The 24721-nt window shown below is 37.5% G+C and overlaps 1 protein-coding gene across 1 annotated transcript; it reads left to right on the forward strand.

The window, feature by feature from the left end:
• Positions 1-717: 717 nt before the first annotated feature.
• Positions 718-24150, forward strand: LOC139132456 (uncharacterized). The gene is made up of 4 exons (XM_070698796.1): positions 718-888; positions 4809-4943; positions 22033-22123; positions 22330-24150. The coding sequence occupies exons 1-4, from the start codon at positions 801-803 to the stop codon at positions 22484-22486; spliced, it is 471 nt and encodes a 156-aa protein (XP_070554897.1). The 5' UTR covers positions 718-800; the 3' UTR covers positions 22487-24150.
• The last annotated feature ends 571 nt before the right edge of the window (positions 24151-24721 follow it).

Here is a 24721-nt window from a genome sequence, read left to right on the forward strand (position 1 = left end):
AATATACGATGCTTTTGCATGCTGTTCTGATATGCAAGCAATTCACATGCATTAAATAATACTTCTATTTCGGACATAATTTTTACATCAAGACATACACATGGCATTTTCAATGATCGGGTTAAAATAGTACAAACAGCCCTTCCATTGGCTAACTGTAGCTTAATAACAAAATCAAACGGCCATATCAAAGTTTGCCATTCAAATGGATTTGTCCTTGTCATGGTTCATTCTAATAAATGTTCACTATCGTGGATTTGTTAAAACGTGTTCACGTATTTTTGCTTTTTGTGAAGGGTAATAAGGGCAAAATACAACATGTTCCTACATATTTTCCCTATTTAGTCTCCCATATACCAATATGGTAGATTATCATCACTTCTAATCAAGTTTTCGTAACATTATCGTTTTTTTAACTCTCGGTGAACATTGTATGTCTAGGAAAATCTAGAACTTTACTGTTATTAATAAAGGCAAAATGCGTGAGTTATACAACATCAAAATCACGATTCTCCGATCATTCTAATTAAAAAAGCAAATAGTTTTTACATTTTTTCAAGACAGAATCTGTGTTACTAAGCCTTTTATTCAGTTGTGGTGTTACCCAGTTCCATTGATGACCTCTGTGAAAGTTCAAACACTGTGCTGCCGTGCTGTATTGAGGTCATGGTTCCTCATGCAAATCAAACATTTGCATGTCATGAATACAACAGAAATAGCTCCAACTGAGGCTTTTGTTCACCACTGAGGTTAAAGAGCTGCTTTAGTGGAAATGTTTCACTGCTGATATCGACAACGTCATGAAACAGAGTTTTGTCATTGACGTTCTCTCACTGCTATTACTGTGCATTTCACTCGGCGCTTTTTCCAGTAAGCTTACAGATCAAGGTATGTGTACAGTTTTTTTCATCAAGCTTTTCAGTTTATGTGTTGGTTTGTAGTGGTACTGGTCTATACAACACGGAAGTAAAACGTCGACTTAAAATAGAAACACCTGCATTATTTTCATACAGCAGTCCATGCATTCAGAGAGACAATAATTTTCATGTGTCACGACCACTATCGTCAAACCGAATGCAACGATGGTTACGCTTTTCTCGTTTAACTTCACCAGTAACACAGAGGATTGAACATTAGGAGTGGAACATTTGATTTCTGGGAGCGGCTGGAGAATTTTCGAAAAAATATTTGCTGGCCTTTTTAGGGGGATAAATTTATCTACTAAGAGGGCAGGGGGAAAATGCTTCAAGGAATGCTGTAAGAAAAAATAATTTGTTGCCATATACCGTGAGACAGAAGATTTTATCTTCAGTGGTATCTGGAGCTGCCGCCTACGGTGATTAATTACCAACCAGCTTTAATAGATTGTTTGACAATTTATCTGCTGCATAGGATATGTGGTATGGGTAGGTTAGTGAAATATGCATGGATTTGCACTTGTATTCTGATTATTTGTAAGTTGTTCACAATTGCATTACTGCTATAGGCGTCAGATAATGACTTGTCAATGTTTGTCAAATATCAGTTTAATACATATATGTATATTACGGTTTAACAATTTCTTTGAACCGATTTTTATTACGAAAGAAGTTTTGGTAATGTCAATTGCATTTGTTGTATGTCATTTCATAAAACATTTAATGAAGAAAATACGACTTTTCAGCTGCAACTCAAATCTCAGTAATTATTTTATTGTGATATTCATTCCACATTTAATTGTATTAACTTCAGTCTTCTGTCACATATGTTGACATTGACTCGGTTTTAAACAATGGTGGAAATAGAAAAAAAGATATTACGTCTAACACTTTCAACACCCTGACAGGATAAAATTAAACAACACAATGCTGCATCATAGAAACGCCTCTTCATAAAGCTAGCACTGTGCGTTGTAAACAGTGGTGAAAACCGCTAAGGCAATGAACGAACAACAGACATGCATAAATCCTTACCAATAACCATACACAAAAAGTTTATATGAACTCAAATCTTTGCTGAACCCAAAAACATTGCACATAATTTTGGGAATATATATTTTTGAAGAATAAATACACACTATATGAAACTTTGTTGAACTCAACCCAACTCTACAGACTTTTTAAAGCTAAAAATGGTAACTGTACTTGAGGAAAAGGATACAGAAAGAATGAAAGAATACTTTGTCCCTAAACAGCAAATTTCGTGGATTGCTTGGTATCTGAATATCAAAGTTCAAACTTCAAGACAATCTCCAAGACAATCTCCAATAAAATATTCAATTACAATAAGGCATTGCGGCACTTAAAATTGATGAATTCCTTTAAACACCAGCATCCTGTGACTGCTCTACATCTCCCTTCAAATACACTCCAGTTGGCCATGTCATCACTGGTGATCTGAACTTGGTTGAACATCATCACCTTCGTAAGATATTATCTTGTGGACCCAAGCTCAGAGAACCTCGCAGGATCAACTGGAACCATAATTTTAAGATCGTTATGGACTCTGTTGAAGAATATGCCAGGAAATGGGCTAAAAGGGAGGATGTAGAGTTGGACACACTGTCAGAATGGGTCAAATCTGTGAGGAAAATAGTTGTGGTCGTATTGGTCGACTAAGATCACATGTTTGCAGAAGACCCTATTGTGTATTTAAAGATCCTGATGCTGTTAAGTGTTTGAATGATATCCATGACAAATATGTTGTCGTTCCTGCTGATAAAGCTGCCAATAACATTGTGTTTGTCTGTAAGAAGTATTATTTTGAATGTCTTATAGACGAACTTGGTGTAACTAAGACCTCCACCAACTCCACTTACAGACAATCAATGTTCAGCAAATCTGAAATTTTGGCAAACCATAAGTCATTCATGAATAATTTTAATGTTACAATAAAGGATGACCATAATAAGTTGCCTAGCTTATACTGGATACCAAAGCTCCACAAAACACCTCACAAAGCTAGGTTTATCGCAGGATCTTCAAAATGTTCAACTACAGAGTTATCGAAGATACTGACTTCTGTTCTTTGTACTGTTAAACGGGGACTTCAAGCATACTGTGATGTTGTCTTTTCTCGGAGTGGTATAAATCAAATGTGGATATTAAAAAATTCGAAAGAACTCTTGGAAAATTTGAAATCAAGATCTGTTTCAAAAATAACATCTATTAAAACTTTCGATTTTTCCACATTGTATACCACAATACCACATAATAAATTGAAAGAACGCTTGAAAAACATCATCAACCAAGCATTTTTCTACAAAAATGGTTCACGCCGTTACAAATATGTGGTATTAGGGTATAATTCTACATATTTTGTTAAAAATACAACTAACGCTAAAGTGTTTTATACCGAGAAAGACATTATCAGTATGCTTGATTTCCTCATCGACAACATATTTGTAGAATTTGGAGGGCACATTTTCCAACAGTGTATAGGAATTCCTATGGGCACTAACTGTGCTCCCTTGCTTGCAGACTTATTTCTGTTCTCATATGAGGCAGAATTTATCCAGAACTTAATTAAACAGAAAAAGGTCTCTGTAGCTCGAACTTTCAATCTAACATATAGATACATAGACGATGTTATTTCTATGAATAACTCTGAATTCAGTAAATATCTCGCTATGATTTATCCTCCAGAATTGGAGATTAAAGAAACTACAGAAACGGCCTTTTCTGCTTCATATCTGGACATTTTACTTGAATTTGACTCTCATGGTCACCTTTCTACTAGGCTACATGACAAGAGAGATGATTTTAGCTTTTTTGGCAGGTATCGCAAGCTGGTAGATAAATACAATATCTCTGTTCGACAAATGATCACTGATGGCATCGGTGACATTGGGCCTTAGTTAGTGACCACTACCTATCTGACTTATAGATTGATATATGGCGGGTGCCACATGTGGGGCAGGATGCGCTTACTATTTTCGAAACACCTGACATCACTTCTTGGTCTTCTGGCCAGAGGTCCATATATCTTTCTTTCATGAATATGACTTCGTTTGTGTACCGTCTATTTACTGTCTGTTCTGTGCTGTTTTGTGTCTATGTTTACAACTATTGTCTTGCCAATTCCGACCTACTGTCATTGGATTATGGATTGGTATGATTGCGATTATTCTTCAAACAATCAGAAAAGCGTTTCTGCAGAATGTTTTGTTGGTATTTGGAAAGCTACGATATCCTAAAATCAACATAGCGAATTTTGTCACCACTTTGGGAAGGCCCGCTTGATGCATTCACATGCTAGACTCAAGTCTTGGTCATTTCAAAATTTAGTGATGCTCCACAGTCTTGGAGATATCCTAAGACTCATTATGATTTGTACCATTGGAGATTCCTCTGTAAAGTCGACAATGTCTCCCGTTTGTAGACAAATTTATTGGCTACTTTTAATAATGCTGAAAACATACTTTTGAGCAGACCATTCTTCCCTATTTATATTATCATCGTATAATATCACAAAATTTAAACTTTAAACAGTAAAGACTCTAATTTAAATGACAAAATGTGTGACAACATGGAATTATCTTTTTTACCAAATTTGGCATTATTAAACCAAAAATTTCAGAGATTGGAACGTGTATTTGATGGAAAATTTTAACCTTCCAGTATTGTCAATTTTGTAAAACTTTTTAAGTAGCACCTAACATACATGTCTCGTACCTTTGCAAAAAATATTTTTTTCGGTAGATCACTGTACTCATTTTTCACAATTTGGCAAAATGTAGCCATTACTCTGTTTCCTATCTTAATACTCAAATACTAGTTTGCAGTATGTTTAGCCATCGTATTTCATTTTCAATATTCTCATATTTACAGGTATTTCAATACGATCGACTGTGAAACCGCAACATGCGGCACAGATAATGTTAACTACATTAGGATTGAGCATTCCAACCAGGCCTTCAGATGGAGAAACTGGTCAGGAGAAGAATATGCCGAATCAATCTAATGGTAAATGAAATACCCTGTTGATCTCATGGTTGCTTTATCTTGATAGGTGATGCCGATACATGTTTTCAAACTCTGAAGTTAGGGTGGTACGAGCCTCGAAACTGAAAGACTTCAACTTTTGCTCAAACCGAAAGACAAACTGTAACTCGTTTCCTTTTAAAGTAACAATACAAAGAAGGGGTCACCGTGCAAAATCTGGTTACTAGAGAAACAAATGAATCAATATTTAGCGACACTTTAAATTCAAAATCCTTGTTGCTATTTCTGCGTTACCTCTATTGTTAAAATTTAAATTTTCGGTTTCCACAAAATAAAAGCCGGTGAAAACTTCATATACTTGATAAGCTTTAAATTAGGCCCCCACAAGTAGTGGAAAAAAGGAAACTTGTGATCGAACTTATAATAAACAGTTGAGTTTTTCATTAATGTACGTGACCACAACGTATGATTTTCATAATCATTTTTCGTAAAAAAACCTGAAATTAACATTTTAGTAACGACAATTGATATTTGAACGTGAGGTCCACCCATTCAGTTTTCAAGTGTTCACTTCAATGTCAATGCCCTGTTGTACAGTGTTGCGGAGACAGACATGCTCAAAAATGATTGAATATGGCAGCTGCAAACACTGGCCGGGGTACAATGTGTCAAGTTAATACATCATGCAAACCATAGACAATTGCCTACGTGTAATCGTAGTAGTTGACCCAATCTGGTTGCAAGCTGTTCGTTGCAGCAAAACCTATGCTACTTTATGAAATAACACAACTACAATAGGCTTATGAGGCGACGTTAGAACTCTGGATGCCTCAAGTGTTAAACACGGTACTCAGTTGCACGGATAAACCATCTCGATATGTTTATTTGGGAAACGTTACTCTCATATTGTTTACTTGTACAGTTCACACGAATGGTGTCAATGATGCACTGCAGTCTGTAAATACTAGCTGTCACGACGTATCGTATACTATAGCCAGCTCAGAGGCCAGATTTATGGCTAGGTAAAATGCGCCCAGGCACATATATTTTGATTCTCAATATTTTCGAATTCTTCTCTGTTGGTGCTCATTTTAAAGCTATTGGAGAGTAAGTAAAGTTTTTACTAGCCTTGGTTTGTGAAAATCTAAAATTTTAATTTCTCTGTAGAGGTAACACAAAGATGTAGCCATTCTGAATTGTAAGTATCGGTAGATTTTAGGTGACTTCTTTCTCTAGTAGCAAACTTTGCACCATGACCCCTGATTTTTAACCGGATTTGTTTAGACTGTAATGTTAAGTTTCGTTTGGTAAAGCTGGACCAAAAGTTTCTTTTTTTCAATTTCATGACGTGTACTACCGCAATCAAGTATTCCTGCTAAACATAGATGACAGACTTTACCAGAAGTTTTCCAAAACTTTCTACAATGTCAATGGTAATGGAAGATATAGAGGGTGGCCTGCAAGCTAGTTGTATTAGCCTATTTTTCAATTTTGGAGAAAGCTGACTTCTTATGCATGGCTGCATCTGGCACCCAAAAGAGACGTTATATATATGAAGAAGGTTTATGTCACCGAACCACAGAAGCATTTTCAAAATTTCTCTTTCATACTTCATTTGACAACGCTAAAAACATTCAGAACGCATTTGCGATGCCTGTAGTTGTTTCAAAACGTGTGAGGCAATGTCACTGTTTGTTATAAGGTAATAATTATGCATAAAATACGCCATTATTTGAAGACCTTGAATATGAAAATTACTTTGGCACCCCACTGTTTTTCAGTGTTACAATTTCGACATATCAGTGAATTGTTTTAACGTGTCAAGGAACTAAAAATACAACAACGTGTACAAGGATTAACATTTGTATATGCTGCCCTTTGAAGTTAGTATATTTCAATGTCGATATGAAATGTCTTGATACACATTTTCAATTGCATATACAGTCAAATATTAATAATTGTAATATTGTGATAATAATTTCAGTAAGATAAGTGCGATATACACAAATGAGAACTTTGCAAAATTTTTGAATATTTTGGAATTTTTGAGTTCGATTAATTCATTTGTACAGTAATTATCACGAAAGCTTGGAAGTTTGAGCCATTTTATACTAGTTGATACGACATATCTATAAGTTAATAAGTTTGCTTGCTGTGAGAAAAAATGATAAGTAAACATATTACAAAAATGCACATCCGTCTCAATGTAATTTAATGATATGTTATGAAAAATTGAAAGCGAGGCGCCTGTGATTTACCCAATGTTTTAACAGTTGTCAATGTCCTGTATCGTATTGAGATATGCATTGACGTCATAGAATGGCAGCTTTCCAAGAAAAGTACACTGTCACAATGTACATTACAGTTGACCAATCTAATCCATGCTTAACTTATAAGTTACTGATGTACCTTTTATGTGACAAAGCTATTTTCTAGCACTAATTATAATTTCTGGAAGTTAAAAAGTAGTAACTTTCCATTGCAATTGGGGTTCTAAATATTCCTGACTGCCCTGTTACAACCGATAACGTAGTAACTAACCGATAACGTATCAGACCCGATAACGTAGTAAAAATTTACCGATAACGTAGTAAATCAACCGATAACGTAGTAACGAACCGATAACGTAGTAATTTTTTCTAACCGATAACGTAGTAAAAAATTACCGATAACGTAGTAATTTTTCCTAACCGATAACATATCAATAAATTTACCGATAACGTATCAAATTGAAGTATACTGTTTTCTTGATATTACTCAGACATCACCAATCGAATTTCATCAATTTTGGAAATGTGAACCAATTTATAAGTATTCCTGCAGAAAGAATTAAAGATACAACACATATGAGAGTGTCTTTATCGACACACTTTCTAAGTTGGGAGGACTTGGAAAAAGTTTTCAATATGACCGATTATAAAATTTCGTTACTTTATATACAACGTCAGTATATCAAAATGACAATAAGTCTTTACAAAATAATCGTAACCATACCCATCCGTAATCTGATAACACTAGGTAAAAATTCGTAATACACTAGTTATAAACATAGACACAAAACAGAACAGACAGTAAAGCACAAGTACACACTCATGTAACTCTCATTCTGGGACTGAACAGGTAAATCTGGACTCATTGCTCAATTGAATTCCTTATAATCAAAATTCATTAATTTTGCAAATTACTCCTGTAAGCAAGCCGAGTCAACAGATTTTGTAGACAACGTATCGCTTTTTCTTTCCTTTTTATCCTTTCTGTTGTTATTCACGTCGATTCACATCTTATTACGAAGACAGCTCAAAATTATTGAGTACAGTGTATAGTGCTGATAGAAAAAAACCGCTTAGGCCAAGAAAAATAAATGTTTGTTTCTCATCCTCGCGCGTGTCAATTGAGACCCGCTACGTCAACCTTTTTTTCTGCTCATGAGGAATTTGTATAAAACAGAACTGTAAACAAAATAACTGACACTAACATTCCATTCAGAAAAGTACACATATGTCACTGTTATATTAAGCTGACAAAACTGTGCATTGCTGCACTAAAAGTCAAACCGCAGAACTGTTGCTATACAAACATACTAAACAACACTACCGTGCATTTATCTCTGCGTAAATTCGTATGTCGTTTTCATGTTTTTCGCGCATTCTTGTTGGTTGAAGAGTAAAAGAAATGAGAAGAAAAAAACCGCGTCACCGCATCAGTTTTGCAATATGTCTAGGATGAGAAACAAATATATTTATAACAATTTACGCTAAACGGACAAAATTAATAGAAGAAATATAAACTGAGTAAGAGACAATGTGATGACAAATCGATCTATAGATCTATCTATAACTATTCACCTATCTATTGACCATTTAATCGAATTGATCGATCGATCTATCGATAAATTGATATATCTTTCTATTGAATTGATAGATCCTTCGTTCTATCGATCGATCTGCCCATCAATTTATCTATCAATCGATTGATCGATCGATCGACCGACCATCTATCAAACATCGATAGATAGATCGGTCGATCTATCGATTGAGTGATTGATTTATCTATCGATACATTGATCGACCTATCTATCTATCTATCTATCTATCTATCTATCTATCTATCTATCTATCGATCGATCGATCTATTGCTCCCCATGATTCGCTTAATCAGATATTATCAACTAATTGATACGTTATTGGTCGTTTTGATGTGGTATTGGTTGACTACTCTATATTGTCAGTTGGTTTAATCCGTTATTGTTCATTGATACGTTATCGGTAAATTTTTGATACGTTATCGGTTAGGAGAAATTACTACGTTATCGGTTAATTTTTACTACGTTATCGGTTAGAAAAAATTACTACGTTATCGGTTCGTTACTACGTTATCGGTTGATTTACTACGTTATTGGTAAATTTTTACTACATTATCGGGTTTGATACGTTATCGGTTAGTTACTACGTTATCGGTTGTAACATGCCCTCACACTACAAACTCAAAAAATGTGCCGTCGGTACTGTAATCACTACCCTTATTATTTTCACATTATATTCACCTACCTTTGAATTTGCTACAGTTGGTTAAAGGGAGAATAGCAGTACCTGTATTAACACCGCCACCATTTTCATTTTCTGAAACGATCATTTACTTATGCTTTTCTCCAATGTATGATCAGTCAACTGTACAAAATTCATTTGTGGTGGACTATATTCAATCTTTCTGTTATTATAGTGGATTTCAAAATAGCTTGGAATTACAACGTCCCTTGGTGATAAGAAAAACGTTTCGGGCGATGATAAAAAACGCCATCTGCATTCATTACAAACATTCTGTTTCTATAGATTTTGCTACAATTTAACTCAATACGGCGTTCACTCGTCAGTGAGAGCGAATTGCCGCGCTCCCGCTGAAAAACTCACTCGTACAATGATGTCTACAACAAAACATTATTTTTATTTCATGTTTGAACACTGAACAGCTGTTTTGTTTCTGAACAAAGCAAGGTAATAGACTAATGTTAAAGCACATGCACTAGAAGATATCTGAAACCTCGGAGTACTGAGTTGAAAACTTACCAAAATGCGATATAGAACGATGACTAAACCAACTTGAATGTTTACTAACTTTCGGACAGCAAATGCAAAAATAAGATGTGGAATAAATAGTTTTCGACAACTAAGATATCAATGTCGTAATCGTATCCAATCTGTAATCAACAGAATTCATAAACTGACATAGTCTAATAGGACAAAGTTAACTGTAGGCTGGACGTAAGGCGTATTACGAGGTCTGATTGAACGTTCATTGTCCGTATGACTCATATTCATCGGTCGACGATAGAGGTGCACTTGACGGCGACAGCAACGCCTGCGGTATACGAGGGGCATCGTTTGGGGGATATCGATGGCTATTTACGTACGGATATGGCTGCTGCGATGGTGGGTAACCAGTGTTAGCACTCCCTGGTTGCTGCATTACGGGCATGTAGTACGGTGAAAACCACTGCCCGTAGTGATGTGCACGAAACGGTTGGCCAGGATATTGACTGTGCTGCTGACTGCTGACATTGCTTGGTAATGGCAATTCATTAGTGGAATTCTCCCTGTGTGTAGTTTCACGTGGTTTGTTGGGAAAAGTGACTCCATGCAGTTCCAACAGACGTTCAGTTGGATTACGAGTATACGGCGTGTTTTGCTCGCGACGTGTTTCACGTTTTTCTGTCAAAGAAGCGATGAGTGGTGGCCATATTTCACTTTCGTCGTCAATGTTGTCGGGGACTTTACCATTATAGTACTTGCGCAGGATTTCTGTGTCCGCATTGACAATCACCTGTCTTACACGACCGTATTTTAGATATTTTTCTGGGTCGCTGTTGATCAAGTGTGACGATATTTTGCTTTCGAAACTGTTTCTCACTGACTCTGCTGTCTTCTCTTTCACTTCCAGTTCTGTTTGTAAACATTTCAGTTCACCTTCAGCTTTTTGCTTCAGCTGTGCTAGACTTGAAAGCTCCCTTTTGCTATCTGCATGGAGATCAATTTCGCCACAAACTACTACACTGTCACATGGCGATTTTTTTGGACACTTCGCCTTTGTGTGACCCGCTCTCATATGACAGTTGTGGCACAGTTTCAACGTTGTATCCTTGAAAACATTAGGAATAAACATTTTTTCCTTGGCACGGTATTTATCGCTCAAAGCTTTTACTGCTCTTGCTTTTTCTTCTACCTGAAGTCTTTTCCGTCGAATGTTCAGATCGATTGGACTTTGATACACCTTTGGACGTTTGTTTTCAGGCTGACTCAGGTCACCCGTACCAGCGCTGTATGTCAGGGTACGTCTCGTCGGAGTGACACTACTTACGTCTTCAGTCAAAGACTCTGCGGTAGAATTCTTTTATCTTGCAAGTCTTACCGCGGGTGATGTTCCCTCTTCAACCCGTACATTGATGGTGGGGACGTTACCATGTCGAGAACAGGAACACTGACGCAGAAAACGATGGAAGCTCCGATTACACAAATCGACAAAGGTACCTTCGATATCCTTATAGCTGATGCGCAGTACAGAAAGTCGGGTTAGATACGGTACCTCCTGCTGGATAAACTTGATGAAACCATTATAGTCCATTTCATGCAAATCGTTGTACCAAATCTCTGTTACTGTACATCGTTCCTTGTTGTAATAATCATAGGGAATCTTCACATCCACAAGCTCAAATGGTGAAGAGCTCGACACTTTTGATAGCGCCATTGCCAAGCATCGGAAGGGAGTACTGATATTTTTCCCGCCTCGCCCCAGTGCGCAATTTGCCAAATTTGCAACATTGGCCATTCCAATTTATTTTGTATATCGGTGGGGTTGCGTCTCATACATGAACTAGTCTATACAAATGATGCTTTGGCAAGTTTGTTCCATTTTCAGATTTCTGAATATAATCTGGCGGATCACTACTCCAAGGAATATCCTGTAGCTTTTATTTTAATCCGAAGGACATTAGAACTCTGTTGATTTGGGCTTCCATCCCTTTTTTCATAATCGTCCGTTCAAGACATGACAACTTTTCCCCACACAGACTTAGACGTGGTGGCTGTGACCAATCTGGCTGATATTGGTCATAGCCACCACGTCTATTAAAATTCATGAGTTTACTTTTCTTGTTTACGTACATACTTATATTAGATGGAAATCTGAGGATTTGCGATTACATCAGGTTGACAACCCCCCACACAAGAGCAATGAATTAAAATTACTCTTTACAAAGCATGCGGACAAATTAGTTGGTTCCACACATGTCACTACAAATACAACACTAACGTTCATTGGAAAGGGACAATTTGAAGCCGCCTATTAAAGCTCGTGCCCGTGTGCAGTGATATGTTCGTCGCCATGGCGAGACGTAGCCGTAATCTGGCTGTCGAATGACAGGGTGATCCTTTGACGCTACGTTTCGAAACCAGTGTGTGGTTTCTTTCTCAGTCGCTTTTCTTTGGAGATTGCTCTCCTTAGATTTATGTTTCACTGTTCGTGGTTTAATTATCGTCAGTGTTTTGTTCGTCTAGCAAGGAGGCTAGAATACTTATGTTTGGGTCAGTTTGTTGTGTTGCATTTTGTTCGGTCGTTTCTCTGAGATTGTGTACTTGTGCATTTATGAGTGTGTCGCCAATGTTTGGATTTCTTTTGTAAGCGATGATCGGTTTCATCGTGAATAAATTATTTAGTGTTTGGTCTTTTTCTATTTCTTCCCAGTTTTTCAGTAGTGCTTGTTTGATGTCTTTTGTTTTGATGTGTGGACTATATTTGGTAGCAAATATCAATTTATTTGTGTTGTTGTTGTTGTTGTGCGTTTGTTTGTGATTTAAATGTGTTCTTCGTGTAGTGTAATTTGTTTCCGCATTGATGTTTGATATTTCTTGTTGTGGATATTCTCGCAGTAATAGCTTTTCATTAAATGTTTTGACTTTGTTGTTGAAGTCTTCTTCATTGTTACATGTCCTCATGTACCTTAATGTTTCGCCTTTGATTAGGCCCTTGAAGGTTGATTTTGGATGACATGATTTTCTATGTAGGAACTGGAATGTATCTGTTGGTTTTGTGTGTGTTCTGGTGTCCAGTATCTTTTTCCTTGTTGTATCGTTGACCTTTGTAAATGACTAGGTCAAGATATGTTATTTCGTGTGAGGAACTTTCATATGAAAATTTGAAAGTGGGATGCATTTTGTTGATTAGTGTAATGAATTCGTGGAGTTCGTGTTCAGTTCCAATGAAGATTAGGAATGTAATAAAGGGAAAGCGGCTGCACACATCACCTACACTATTTTTTCGTTCTCTGTGTTTGTGTTTGATTTTGTGTGTTTGGCTATTGGTGTTTGTGTTTGATTTTGTGTGTTTGGCTATTCACTGCACCCTTTGTCCACCAGTAACAGTCATCGAGGGCCTCAACTTTTTCACCTACTGAGAACGCGTAATGAGCCATGTTTTCTGTGTTTTCCGGTGTTTGGCTTAATTGCTAATGAAACTTTTAATTTTAATTGTTTTCCAAGTCAACTATCCAAGCATTTTAAGAGGGGTGATCAAAAAGGCCAGAACAGCCAATTTTGACCAACCGGGTTCAAGAACCCGGGAAAGGTGTTAAAAGTGTGCGATAGATGTGTTTACGACATAAACATTACGAACAGTAGGATTAAGATAGGTATGAATAATCCAAACTGCCCAGTTTCTGTGTGGGGAAAAGTTGGAATGATAAACTCACCCGCCAAATCCCATGAGACATGCAACGTCCTTCGTAGAAAACCAAACATACAATTCCAAAATAAAGTTGACAGTCCATCAGTAAACATGGAAGCCACAAGAGTGAACAGAGCAGGTAGAGAGTGGGAAATTGGGAAAGCCCTTAGTAAAGATCTGAGAAGACTGATAATTTTAGAACTCGTGGAAAGTGGAGCGAATGAAGAAAACAGAAATATTCCTCGTGGCCTAATATCAAATATTGCTCGAAAGTTTCGTGTTTCGCCCTCTTCAGTAACAAATGTATGGATTAGGTACTGCGAAAGTTTGTCGACCGACAGGAGAAAGGGAGCCGTCGGTCGGCGACGGAAACTGACCTCCGATGAAGAAATATACATTGAGTATTTGAAGCGAGAAACACCGTCAATTTCCCACGAAGAAATTCAGCAGAAACTGACTGTATTTTCGCAAGCAGAGGTTTCATTGTCAACTATCTGTCGGACAGTCAGAAATTGTTTATCAGAACGTAAATGGACTTGGAAGAAGATGACAAGAGTTGCTACAGAACGTCTCATTGAATGAAATATAGTGTACATCCAAATGTACATTAATGCTCTGTACCAAGTCGACGCGTTTCGCGTCAAATTTATGGACGAAAGCGGCTTCAGCTTTCCAAGCGTGAGCAACAGGAATTACGGGCATGCCCCCAGTGGAAGCCCTGCAGTTCCAGTTCAGCGGTATGCGAAAGAGCCGAACTATACTCTAAATTTGCTCGTTAGCGCACATGGCATATGCCATGCCAATGTTGTCCATGGCCCGTCAAATACTGATACATATTTACAATTTTTCAACGAAGCAGCAAACACCGTCATGGAAGATGGGTCTCCAGGGTTGGTTGCAGGTTATATTGTTGTGGTTGACAATTGCCCTGTGCATCATAATAACGGCGGTCGGATTTTATCTGAATTCTTAGACAATATGGGAGTAGAGTATATTTTTACACCAACTTATTCTCCGGATTTTAATGCGGCAGAATATGTATTTGAACATCTCAAGATTATTTTCAAGCAGCCTCTATACAGAATACTTGCGGAGGAAAACACAGCTTATGCAATCTTGAGAGCTACCGATGCTGTTACTGCTGCTCACTGTTATGGATTTTACAGGCAACTTGGCTATCTCAACACTTGAAAATTTAACCATATGCATTGATATGATGCTGTCTGTTGAGGACGGAGTACCTTTGGTTTTCAGTCTTCATATAACCAAAATGCCAATTTTGTAATTCAAGAATCTAAAAAACGTATATCTGAGTTTCAATATTGACTGAATCATAGAAGTTTTCAAGTATATTGTGATTTTCTGTTTAGAGTATCTTTAAAATTTGTTACAGATCTGTGAATACGTGAAATTCGTGATTTTGCTTGAGTATCAGTCTTGTATTGCGCTTATTATACATTTCCTGTTGATGAAACTGCACAGAACGCTAAGGACAGATTTTCGGTACACTGTGTACAACGTTGATGTTCCCGTCACTGAACGTGTTCCGTAAATGAGAACAGTAAACGTCGTATTGGGTTAAAGTTTCGAAAATCTAACAAAGGGAATTTTTATAATAAATGCAGTCGACCGGCATTATTTTTATCGCCTGAGACCGTGACGTTTTACTTATCACCTAGGCAAGTTAAAATCCAAGCTACTTTGAAATCCACGTGGATTTCAAAATGGCTTGGAATTTCAACTTGCTTAGGTTGTAAGAAAAACGTTTCAGACGATGAAAATAACGCCAACTGTATTCATTACAATCCCTCTCCCATGATAGATTTTGCAAAACTTGAACACTACACGTCGTTAACTGTTCTCACTAACGGAAGACCATTACTATCAGTGTCAGCATTCAACAAGGTAATGAATATCCTGACCCAAATGTTTCCCGCGCGGAGTTTACACTGTACTATGTAATGGCCGTAGTACAGCAACCAGGAGTGCTAACACCAGTAATCAATCATCGCATATTCGTATGTAAATATCCAACACTACCCACTAAACGATGCCCCTTCTATTACCCAACGCGTTGCTATGGCGGCAGTCCATTCGCCGACCGTCGGAAGTGAGTGTACTCATGTACAGCTCACGGTGCGTTTTCGAATTCTGTGGATCCCAGATTGGTTTTTATCTCCGAGTTTTACATTATATTGTTCACCAATTACTATTTTTTCATTTTTTTTAGATTAATGTTAGCGATCGTTTTCTAGTTTTCAAAAGCGTTAACTTTAAAGACAAACTCTAAGCTCGTTTTCTCTACTCGCCCAATGAAACATGAAAATTAGTGTAGTTTGTTCACCATTCCGCATTCTTCATCACGTCAACTCAGTATTCCGAGATTTTCAGATAATTGCATGTGCATGTGTATAGGGAGTAGTATATTGCCACGCCAGGTTCTATAACGAAATAACTCTTCAGTGTCTGAATATGAAATAAACATGATATGTTTTGTTGTAAACGTCAGTGAAGTGTAAGGGTAAGGTTTTCAGTCGACGCGCTGCAACTTTAACAGACTATGTTGACTGGGCTATTGACAAAGGTTGAGACGACCCAAACTAGCCAAAATTAGCCAAACCACCATAAACCACCATAAACGACCCATATCATCAAGTAAACGACCTAAAATAAGCACAGGGATGAAATATGTCTCAGATTTCTGGAGAAACCGCCCCAAAAACGGCGAAAACCAGCCGGCATTTTCGATCATTGCAAATTCCTATACATGCCATCAACGAGTTTAAGGGGATCGGTTTGTTTCTTCAATAGAGGGCGCTGTGCAAGATGTTACTGCTTTTACAACGTAAAGTGTAGCACAGGGAATTTCCCCGTTGTCGTGTTTAGTGGCTTACCAAGGAATGAGATCAAAGTTTTTAGTTTATTACATTTTTACAGCTCATTCACATTTTTTTTGATACCAACATTAATTTATTTGAATAAATTCTACAAACCAAATATTAAGATAACATGTGCCGTGGCCCTGGTTCCATACATGTACATACACATACCTGCATATATGTGCATGCATGCATGCATGCATGCACACAAACATATATATGCGTGCATGCAGGTTACCATGGAAAGTTGAAGATCTAGCAAATAACAGATTAAGTGGGTGGTCGCTTTAAAAAAACAGCGCCCTCACATGGCCATATTGATACAAGGGCATATTACAGGAAACATGCATGTCTACATTTATATGTGGAGACACACACACATACATACATACATACATACATACATACATACATACATACATACATACATACACATATACATGCATGCATGCATATACACACACATACATACATACATACATACATACATACATACATACATACATACATACATACATACATACATACATTCGTCAATTATGCCCCACTAGCACTGCACTGCACAAAGTTTGAAAAAGCGCCCTCCTTCGGTGAGCCCAGTTACGATGCTGAAGTTATTTTCGTTTTCAGTTGTGTCATCGAAATGAGCCCCACAACTTGGTAATTGATAGTACCAACAACATGGCTGCCCGCAATTCTGTCGACGGTTTCTCCAGAAGGTGGAGTTTTATTGTATCCCTGAATACCTAGAATGTTTGTTTTAGGTCGTTTACTTGATGATATGGGTCGTTTTTGGTGGTTTATGCTGGTTTGGCTAATTTTGGCTAGTTTGGGTCGTCTCAACCTTTGTCAATAGCCGTTGACTGGCGTGGCAGAGTGAACGCCAAGAGGGTAAATTGTTGCAAAATCTATCGAAAGAGTGTTTGAAATGAATGCAGTTGGCGTTTTTTTTATCGCCCGAAACGTTTTTCTTATCACCCAGGCACGTTGTAATTCCAAGCTATTTTGAAATCCACTATAAATGAATATATACCGGATTTATTCAGTTTTTAACAATGGCAATAATCGTTATACACAACATAGGCTATGTTTACAAGTTGTGCATCAGGTATTTTGACAGGCAGTTTAGAGGGTAATACGAAAGTGTGGCAAATAAAACAAACGTAACAAAAAATAAATCGGATTTAAATGCAGTGTTGTATGAGGTATGAGGGCCCCTTCGAAGCCGGGTGCCGGGTAAATAACCCGGCTGTTTTGCATTTTTTCCCGGCTACTTTTAACGTCATTAGATTATTTTTATAGACCTGTAATTTCGGGATTGCACCGCCAGCTGTTAGACGGCACACGTACGATTAGCAGTTTCGCGACCTCTTTCCCCTGCATGGAACTGCAAAAACATAAAACAGTTTCTAAATACCTGTTTGTGGCTTTTTGAGCCCGATCTTTTATTTGTTAAATTGTGTGATTGGCTGATGGACGCGCTTATGGTATTGTCTTTGTTAAGAGCAGTGTAATTGGGTTGATTAGTATGAAGGTCATCTTATGTCATGATTTTTAACGATGGCGTCAAAAAGAAATGTGGCGTCGGCTACTGGCACACCCGGCGGTGGCAGTCCCCGGGTTGGTGGGTACCAATGCTTGTTACCCAAGTTTGAAAAGTACCCCCTTTCCTAGAATATTTCTGAGAAAAACACCCCCTATTTGTGGCAAATATGAGCTAGTTTTCCGCCGCCGGGCTGGCTGCCAACGTCACGGTCACTACGACTATGATCTTCTCAACAAATCAAGTTATTCTCAGAGCAATACCGACGCATTTTCTAGATTTCAAAAAAAATGAGCTAGAACTGATTTTTTAGAAGCAACTGTTTATTTGAATGGATAGTTTTTTCATTGATTATTTTTACGTACTAGAATCCACGGTCACAGGTATGTGTGTTGCCGACCGTTGCCGAGCGGCGCATCATCGTCACGGCTCACGGCTTCACCGTGGCGCTGATCCCCTGTTGCTTGAGACAATAGGACAATACGTCGTGAATTCCGGCATGGGTTCAATTTCACTGCGCCTCTCCATGTTCTCCGCATGTTGGGTTGCCCGATAGTGTATTTCGATGGACCCTCTGAATTATTTTTTTTCACGGACTCGTGGAGCAAATTTGAAAGAAAATAGAGTTGTTTCCTTCCGACGCCATGCTGCATATCAGTTTTGATCAAATTTGGGGACAGCGAGACGCGATGATCGTGCGCGGTTTGCATTCAATTTGTTGCAACATTTCTGTCAATCACTCACTTTGTGTCATAAGTTGCAGAAACTGTCGCTAGCCTGAAAATTACAACGTAGTAAGTTCATAGGCACAGCTGACATGGTAACGTGCCTCTGACTCGACGATGCCGATTTTGCAGACTACACTCAGAGAATCCGAAACCTTTCACACAAAATGAGTGATTGACAGAAATGTTGTAACAAATTTAATGTCAAGCGGGCACTCATCTCGTCTGGTTTTCGCCTAAGCTCAGTCGCGGAGAGTGCTTTCGCAAACATTTTACTATTATCGTTTGCGTATAGAAACTCATAACAATGAAAAAATGCGTAGAGACTCAATCCAATGCGTAATATTATTACGCATTGGATCGACTCTCTACGCCTTTTTTCATTGTTATGAGTTTTCAAAATACGCATTTTTTTTTCGTAAGTGCGAACACTGTTACAGTGAATTATCTCACCGATGTTTTTCTTAACAAAAGCGAATGTGTTTTGTTTTGTTGAAGGTGAGCCACGTCTAAGACACACAACAAAAGTACTGTCTCAGCTAAATGTCACCTCAGATGCCACCAGAGAACACCATTTCCACTCCAAAATTTCATTTTTTCGCCTTGTGAGAGGGGGACACCCCCTCTCGCGCTCTCCCCCCTCGTTCGCTACGCTCACTCGCCGCTCGGTCGCTTCGTTCCCTCGCACTCCACCCGTCTACTTTCTTAAATAACCCGGCTACTTTCAAATATAAGGACAACACTGTAAATGGAGATGCAGTGCGTCAAGACAGCGCAATTTCGGCGCCAGCGAGACTATCTACAGGGTGTAGGGAAGGACATATACTGGCTACTGTGCACAGTTAATAGACGAGGAACAAATTAGGAAACTTGCACGGTTCATGTAAGAAAGAAACTAGTATGTTGATTTCGAATATCTGTTTTTACGCATGATTTGATGAAATGTCTATTTACGAGAAAAGTTAATAACTTTTGTAGAAATCCCATAGATATGAAAGCTTGGGGGGAAAGTGAAAAACTTTGAAATTTGAAATTTATACAATTTAAATGAGTCAGCCTGTAGATGTTGAATTATGACAAGTTTCTTTACAGACGTTTAATAATCTGTGTCTGGCGAAAAATGAATGGTAAAACGTCACAACTCAGAATTTACATGGGTAACATAAATGGTGTAGTTCTGACATCCTCTGAAATGTATTATAAGGTTTTTAGGAAGAGTGGTATTTTTTTGTTACTTTTAGATCAAGTCTGCATCCACGGAGACTCTAGCTTTCCAATACTTTTTAACTATCCTACACCTACAGCATAGCTATTTATATTTTCATTAAAAAGCAAACAAATAATTGCCATTGATTTACTACATGTCAAACAGAACTTCTAGTCATTGCAAGAAATAAATTTTCGTAAGTTGAATAAAATGGTAGGAATAATCAATCAATCAATCAATCAATAAATCTTTATTAACCCATGACTGGGCAATTGACATTGCAGCAGTGACAAACACAGTACATCAATAAAAAAACATGACAAACTAAAAAAGGTTAAAATACCAAACAGCACATCCAATAAGTAAAAATCACAGAGAGATAAAAGAAGTATATTTAAAAACTAGTTCAATCTATTCAGTTGACCAATAGCTCTGTTGATAAAAAAGTTTTTGGTTCTATTGGTTTTAAAAGCCTGTACTCTGAAACGGCAGCCGGATGGTAGCAAGTCAAACTCGTTTTGTAGAGGGTGCTGAAACTTGGAATGTATGATGGAATTCCCTTTACGTAAAACATGTTTCTCGTACAAGTCAGTGGGGCCCACTTGTTGTTCTCCGATAATATTGCTGCAGACTTTAACTATCTTACTAATTCTGTTTCTGTTCTTAACATTTAAATTGCCATACCAGCAGACCATTGAAAAAGTGCAAATACTCTCAATATAAGATTTATAAAATAACGTCATCAGAGACTTATTTACATTAAATTGGTTCAACTTCCTCAGGAAAAACACACGTTGTTGACCTTTACTACAAATAGCATCGACATTGTCATCCCAGCATAACTTATCATCCACTGTAGAGCCAAGATAATTGTACTTGCTGACTATCTCAATTTCGGAGCCGTCTATAACTGTTGGCTCCGGAGAAGATTTGCTCCTTCTGAAATCAATACACATGTCTTTTGTTTTACCAACATTCAATTGTAAAAATGATCTATTACACCATTCGATAAAATCATCTACTATGGGACCGTGGCCGGTCTCACAGTTATTCAATAAACTGACAATAGCCGAGTCGTCGGCAAACTTCAGAATATGTCTGTTCACATGTTGACTTCTACAGTCGTCAGTGTACAATATGTATAGCAGGGGAGATAGAACACAACCTTGAGGTGAACCCGTAGATGTAAAACGCATTTTTGACATACACCTGTTGACCCTCACACACTGAGATCTATTTGTTAAAAAATCTAAAATCCACCCGACTAATTTAAAATGCAAATTGAAACGTGACATGAGTTTCTCGGCGAGCAGGTGCGGTTGAATGGTGTTAAATGCCGAGGAAAAGTCAACGAAATATAAGAACCCTTAATGATGACAATCGGTGTAGCCTTGCACCATTGTTGCCAATAAAATCTATTTAAATACTGGAGACATTTTGACTGAACTTTTTGTCTCGATTGTCTTGCTTGGCCTTACAGATGTGAGGCGATACCTCTGCTGCAACGAGCGCAAAACTGGTTATAAGAGCCTGACCAAGAGCAACTTTATGGCTCATTAATCATGAGCAATAAGTATTCATGCTTAGATTTTGAGGTATTTCCAGGGACCATGAATTGATAGTACAAGTTATCCCGTCACTGCGAATGTGTCTGAGTTTATTGGTTGGAAAGTGCCGTAATGTTGCACCAGGGCGGACGATTTCCATGACAACAGTCTAATCTGAGTAATAATGGACACTCATCTGCAAAGGTCGAGAGCAAAGTTAACGAAGCAACAGGAGTGAGCGCAATGATTGAATTTGATAGACTATTTATGCCGATGAAAAGCAAGATGTCAGACACCGATGTTGTATATTGCATTTTAGTATGTAATATTCCAGACGCTTATAGGAACGTCATGTTTGGACAAGTCACTGTTGCACATCCTCGCCAGTAAGTCGACCGACTAGCTCTTACTACTGATAGAATTTAAAGATTGGAACTTACAAATATGAGTACGCCTTCGGTTATTCTATTCAATAATATTTCTTTATCTTTACACAGGCATGCTTATTCTGTCTGTCGGCGTCACAGTAATGGCTATTATGACAGGTATTGCCATCATCCTGGTAATTATCATCTGGCGAAAAAGAAGGTAAGCCCATTATTAAGTATGTACGAGCACTTAAAGGTAAAAACTAGTGTGAGGAAGTCAGTACGTGTCTTGTGATCATATGTTTCATGAAACCACTAAGTGTTCAGCTGAATCTCTAACATTTGTGATCTCCATAGCAACAAAGTGCTTGGAATACGTGGACAGAGGAATAACGTTTCCTTTGCTTTAATTTTGTCTGTTTGTAGAGAGCATACTCGGGAAGAAACATCGCCCTCAGCTGTTTCAGGAGAGGTTGAAGTGAGGGATGGTGTTGGTCAAGGCGATTTAGTTTACACATCGCTAAGATTGGACGAAATACCACCAAGTAATTATGAAAAGTTAGAGAAAGAAGGAGCAATTTAGAGCGGTATTAGCTATTGCAACTCGTGATGTGTTTTATTTACTAATCTTCAGATTGTAAAATATAGTTTCTTCATTTGTACTTCGATAATCACGTCGAAATAGAAATGTTAAACTCGTGAATACTGTCTACGTACACAGTAACAATTGATGACGACTGAATTTTAGTCTACTTTCTTTTTGTTATAAACAAGAAGTAAATTTTACCATCCCATTTCTGCTTGAAAGTTGTTGAGTATATTCGATAGTGTACCACGGCAGACTTTGTTGTAATCTGATGTTCCTTATTACTGCTTTACTAATCAGTGAAACTATGTTTAGCATAACAATTTGTCAGCTACCCAAAATGTGATAACAAACTGAAAGACATCAAACATAAGAGCATGTACTGTGTTCTCGATTCAAGTAATTCCGAGTCACCCATGATATTGCATGAAGTTACACAGTGTCATTGGATTTGATTTATTCTGCAGAAAGTCATCCTTTAGTTTTTAAGTTGGGTAGACAAGTTTGTCGGCAAGTTAGACAAGCCAGTACAGGAAAAACAACATGACCTGGCATGACGTCACGAAAATCATTCATTATTTCATCCCCGTCCTATATTCCATTCTCAGTGTCCCGCGTAAGTTTGTTTTAAACATCCTGAAAAGAACTTAAGCCTTTGTGGAAAGTTCAATATTTGAGTTGTTCACGTTTCTACAATGTTTTCTCCAACGTTAACCACTCTCACAAAGTAGTAGTAGTACCATGTTCTGCAATGATATAAATAGTGATACGGTCTCCGTGAACCCATTTCTCGACACAGTAGGACGAGTAAGCATGGTGTACAGTGCCATCGATTTCACATCTGACTTCGGAGTGTGCAAACAAAAACAGTTATCACAAAGATATGCATGTATGATGGAGGGGGTTATTATAATTATTATATGAAGTTTGAACACTATCACACTGTATTCTTATTTTTGAGCCCGTGTTTTGACTGGTGGCAGCAGAACTGGTCAAAATACGTATGCATCACCGTGACTCAAATAAGAAGCGATATAATCCTCATTGTGTCATTATCCAAGCATCAATTAACATCAGATAATGATATGTATAATTGAATATAATTTTAAGAGATACAGAGAAGTACCGAGAGTAAGGAGAGTTAACATTTTATGCTTCATCCAAGACTGTAGTTTGTTTTACATTTTTTCATTCTGTCATTATAATTGTTGATTTTGGAAAGTTTCCGATGGAAGATAAATATATTTGTAAATAGATAAAATATGTATGGTTACATGTAAGGGTGCTCTAGTCATCTTTGAAAGTTTTTGTGAGGAGAAAATTCCGTATTTCGTGATTCTGGTAATGAAATTAATTAATTAAAACGAGTTTTTATTTGAAAAGATTTGTCAGTCTAAATAATTATGTTTAGACTAGTTTTTACCATGACTATATTAAATGTTATCAGTCTATTTAAGACACTGATTTTATAAGACATGGATTTTTCTTTATTTCAACAATGTTGTACCATGGTGCTGCCATACGTCGGTGTCATACAGTGTGCTAAAAATATTTGTGCCACAAATTTGTAAAATTGATGAACATTAATGTATGACTTCATTTATGCAGAATAAATTGATCTAAAAAGAATAAAATGTATTAAAGCAATGTATCTGTCAGTTAAATTATATCTATATTGGTGATTGTTCTATATTTCGAATATCTCCCGGTTATAGGAAATATGCCTCTTATACAAATACTATATACTCAAGACAGTCATCTGGTTGATCAATAGCCTACGCTCATAATACCACAGAAATCACCTTCTTGTTCGCTATTACCATTTCTGATGGAATCCAAATCATTTGTCAATTGTTTAAATCAGGCGGGTTTAAAAGATCCTTGTCAAAGAGCACTGAGTTTATTGATATGTCGGAAACAGCGACAACGGGGCAGTGTGTATTGCACTGTTCTAAGTAAACACTGAGTTGCGTCATATGACATGAATGTTTCTGTTTTGTCTCCGATCACAGTACGACAAGCCTATTTTATGCAAAAATAAAACGGTCAAAATTATCGAAATTGACTTTGAGCCTGGGAAGTCATTATTCCATGCGTAAACGGAGATAGCTAAGTCAGAATAAATCCACTCGTGAGTTTGTATGCTTAACGCCATGAACGCTCTAGCCAGTGCCTGTTTCTTTTTGCTACTATTGGTCTCGGTATCAATTTCGCTTCCAAATGATCGATAAC

Source organism: Ptychodera flava, chromosome 5, assembly GCF_041260155.1.
Source record: "Ptychodera flava strain L36383 chromosome 5, AS_Pfla_20210202, whole genome shotgun sequence".
In the NCBI taxonomy this organism is placed as follows: Eukaryota; Metazoa; Hemichordata; class Enteropneusta; family Ptychoderidae; genus Ptychodera; species Ptychodera flava.

Coding starts and splice junctions, on each gene's coding strand:
- LOC139132456 (XM_070698796.1), top strand. CDS start 801: ATGAAACAGAGTTTTGTCATTGACGTTCTCTCACTGCTATTACTGTGC. Junction 889..4,808: donor CAGTAAGCTTACAGATCAAG/GTATGTGTACAG, acceptor TCATATTTACAG/GTATTTCAATACGATCGACT. Junction 22,124..22,329: donor ATCATCTGGCGAAAAAGAAG/GTAAGCCCATTA, acceptor GTCTGTTTGTAG/AGAGCATACTCGGGAAGAAA.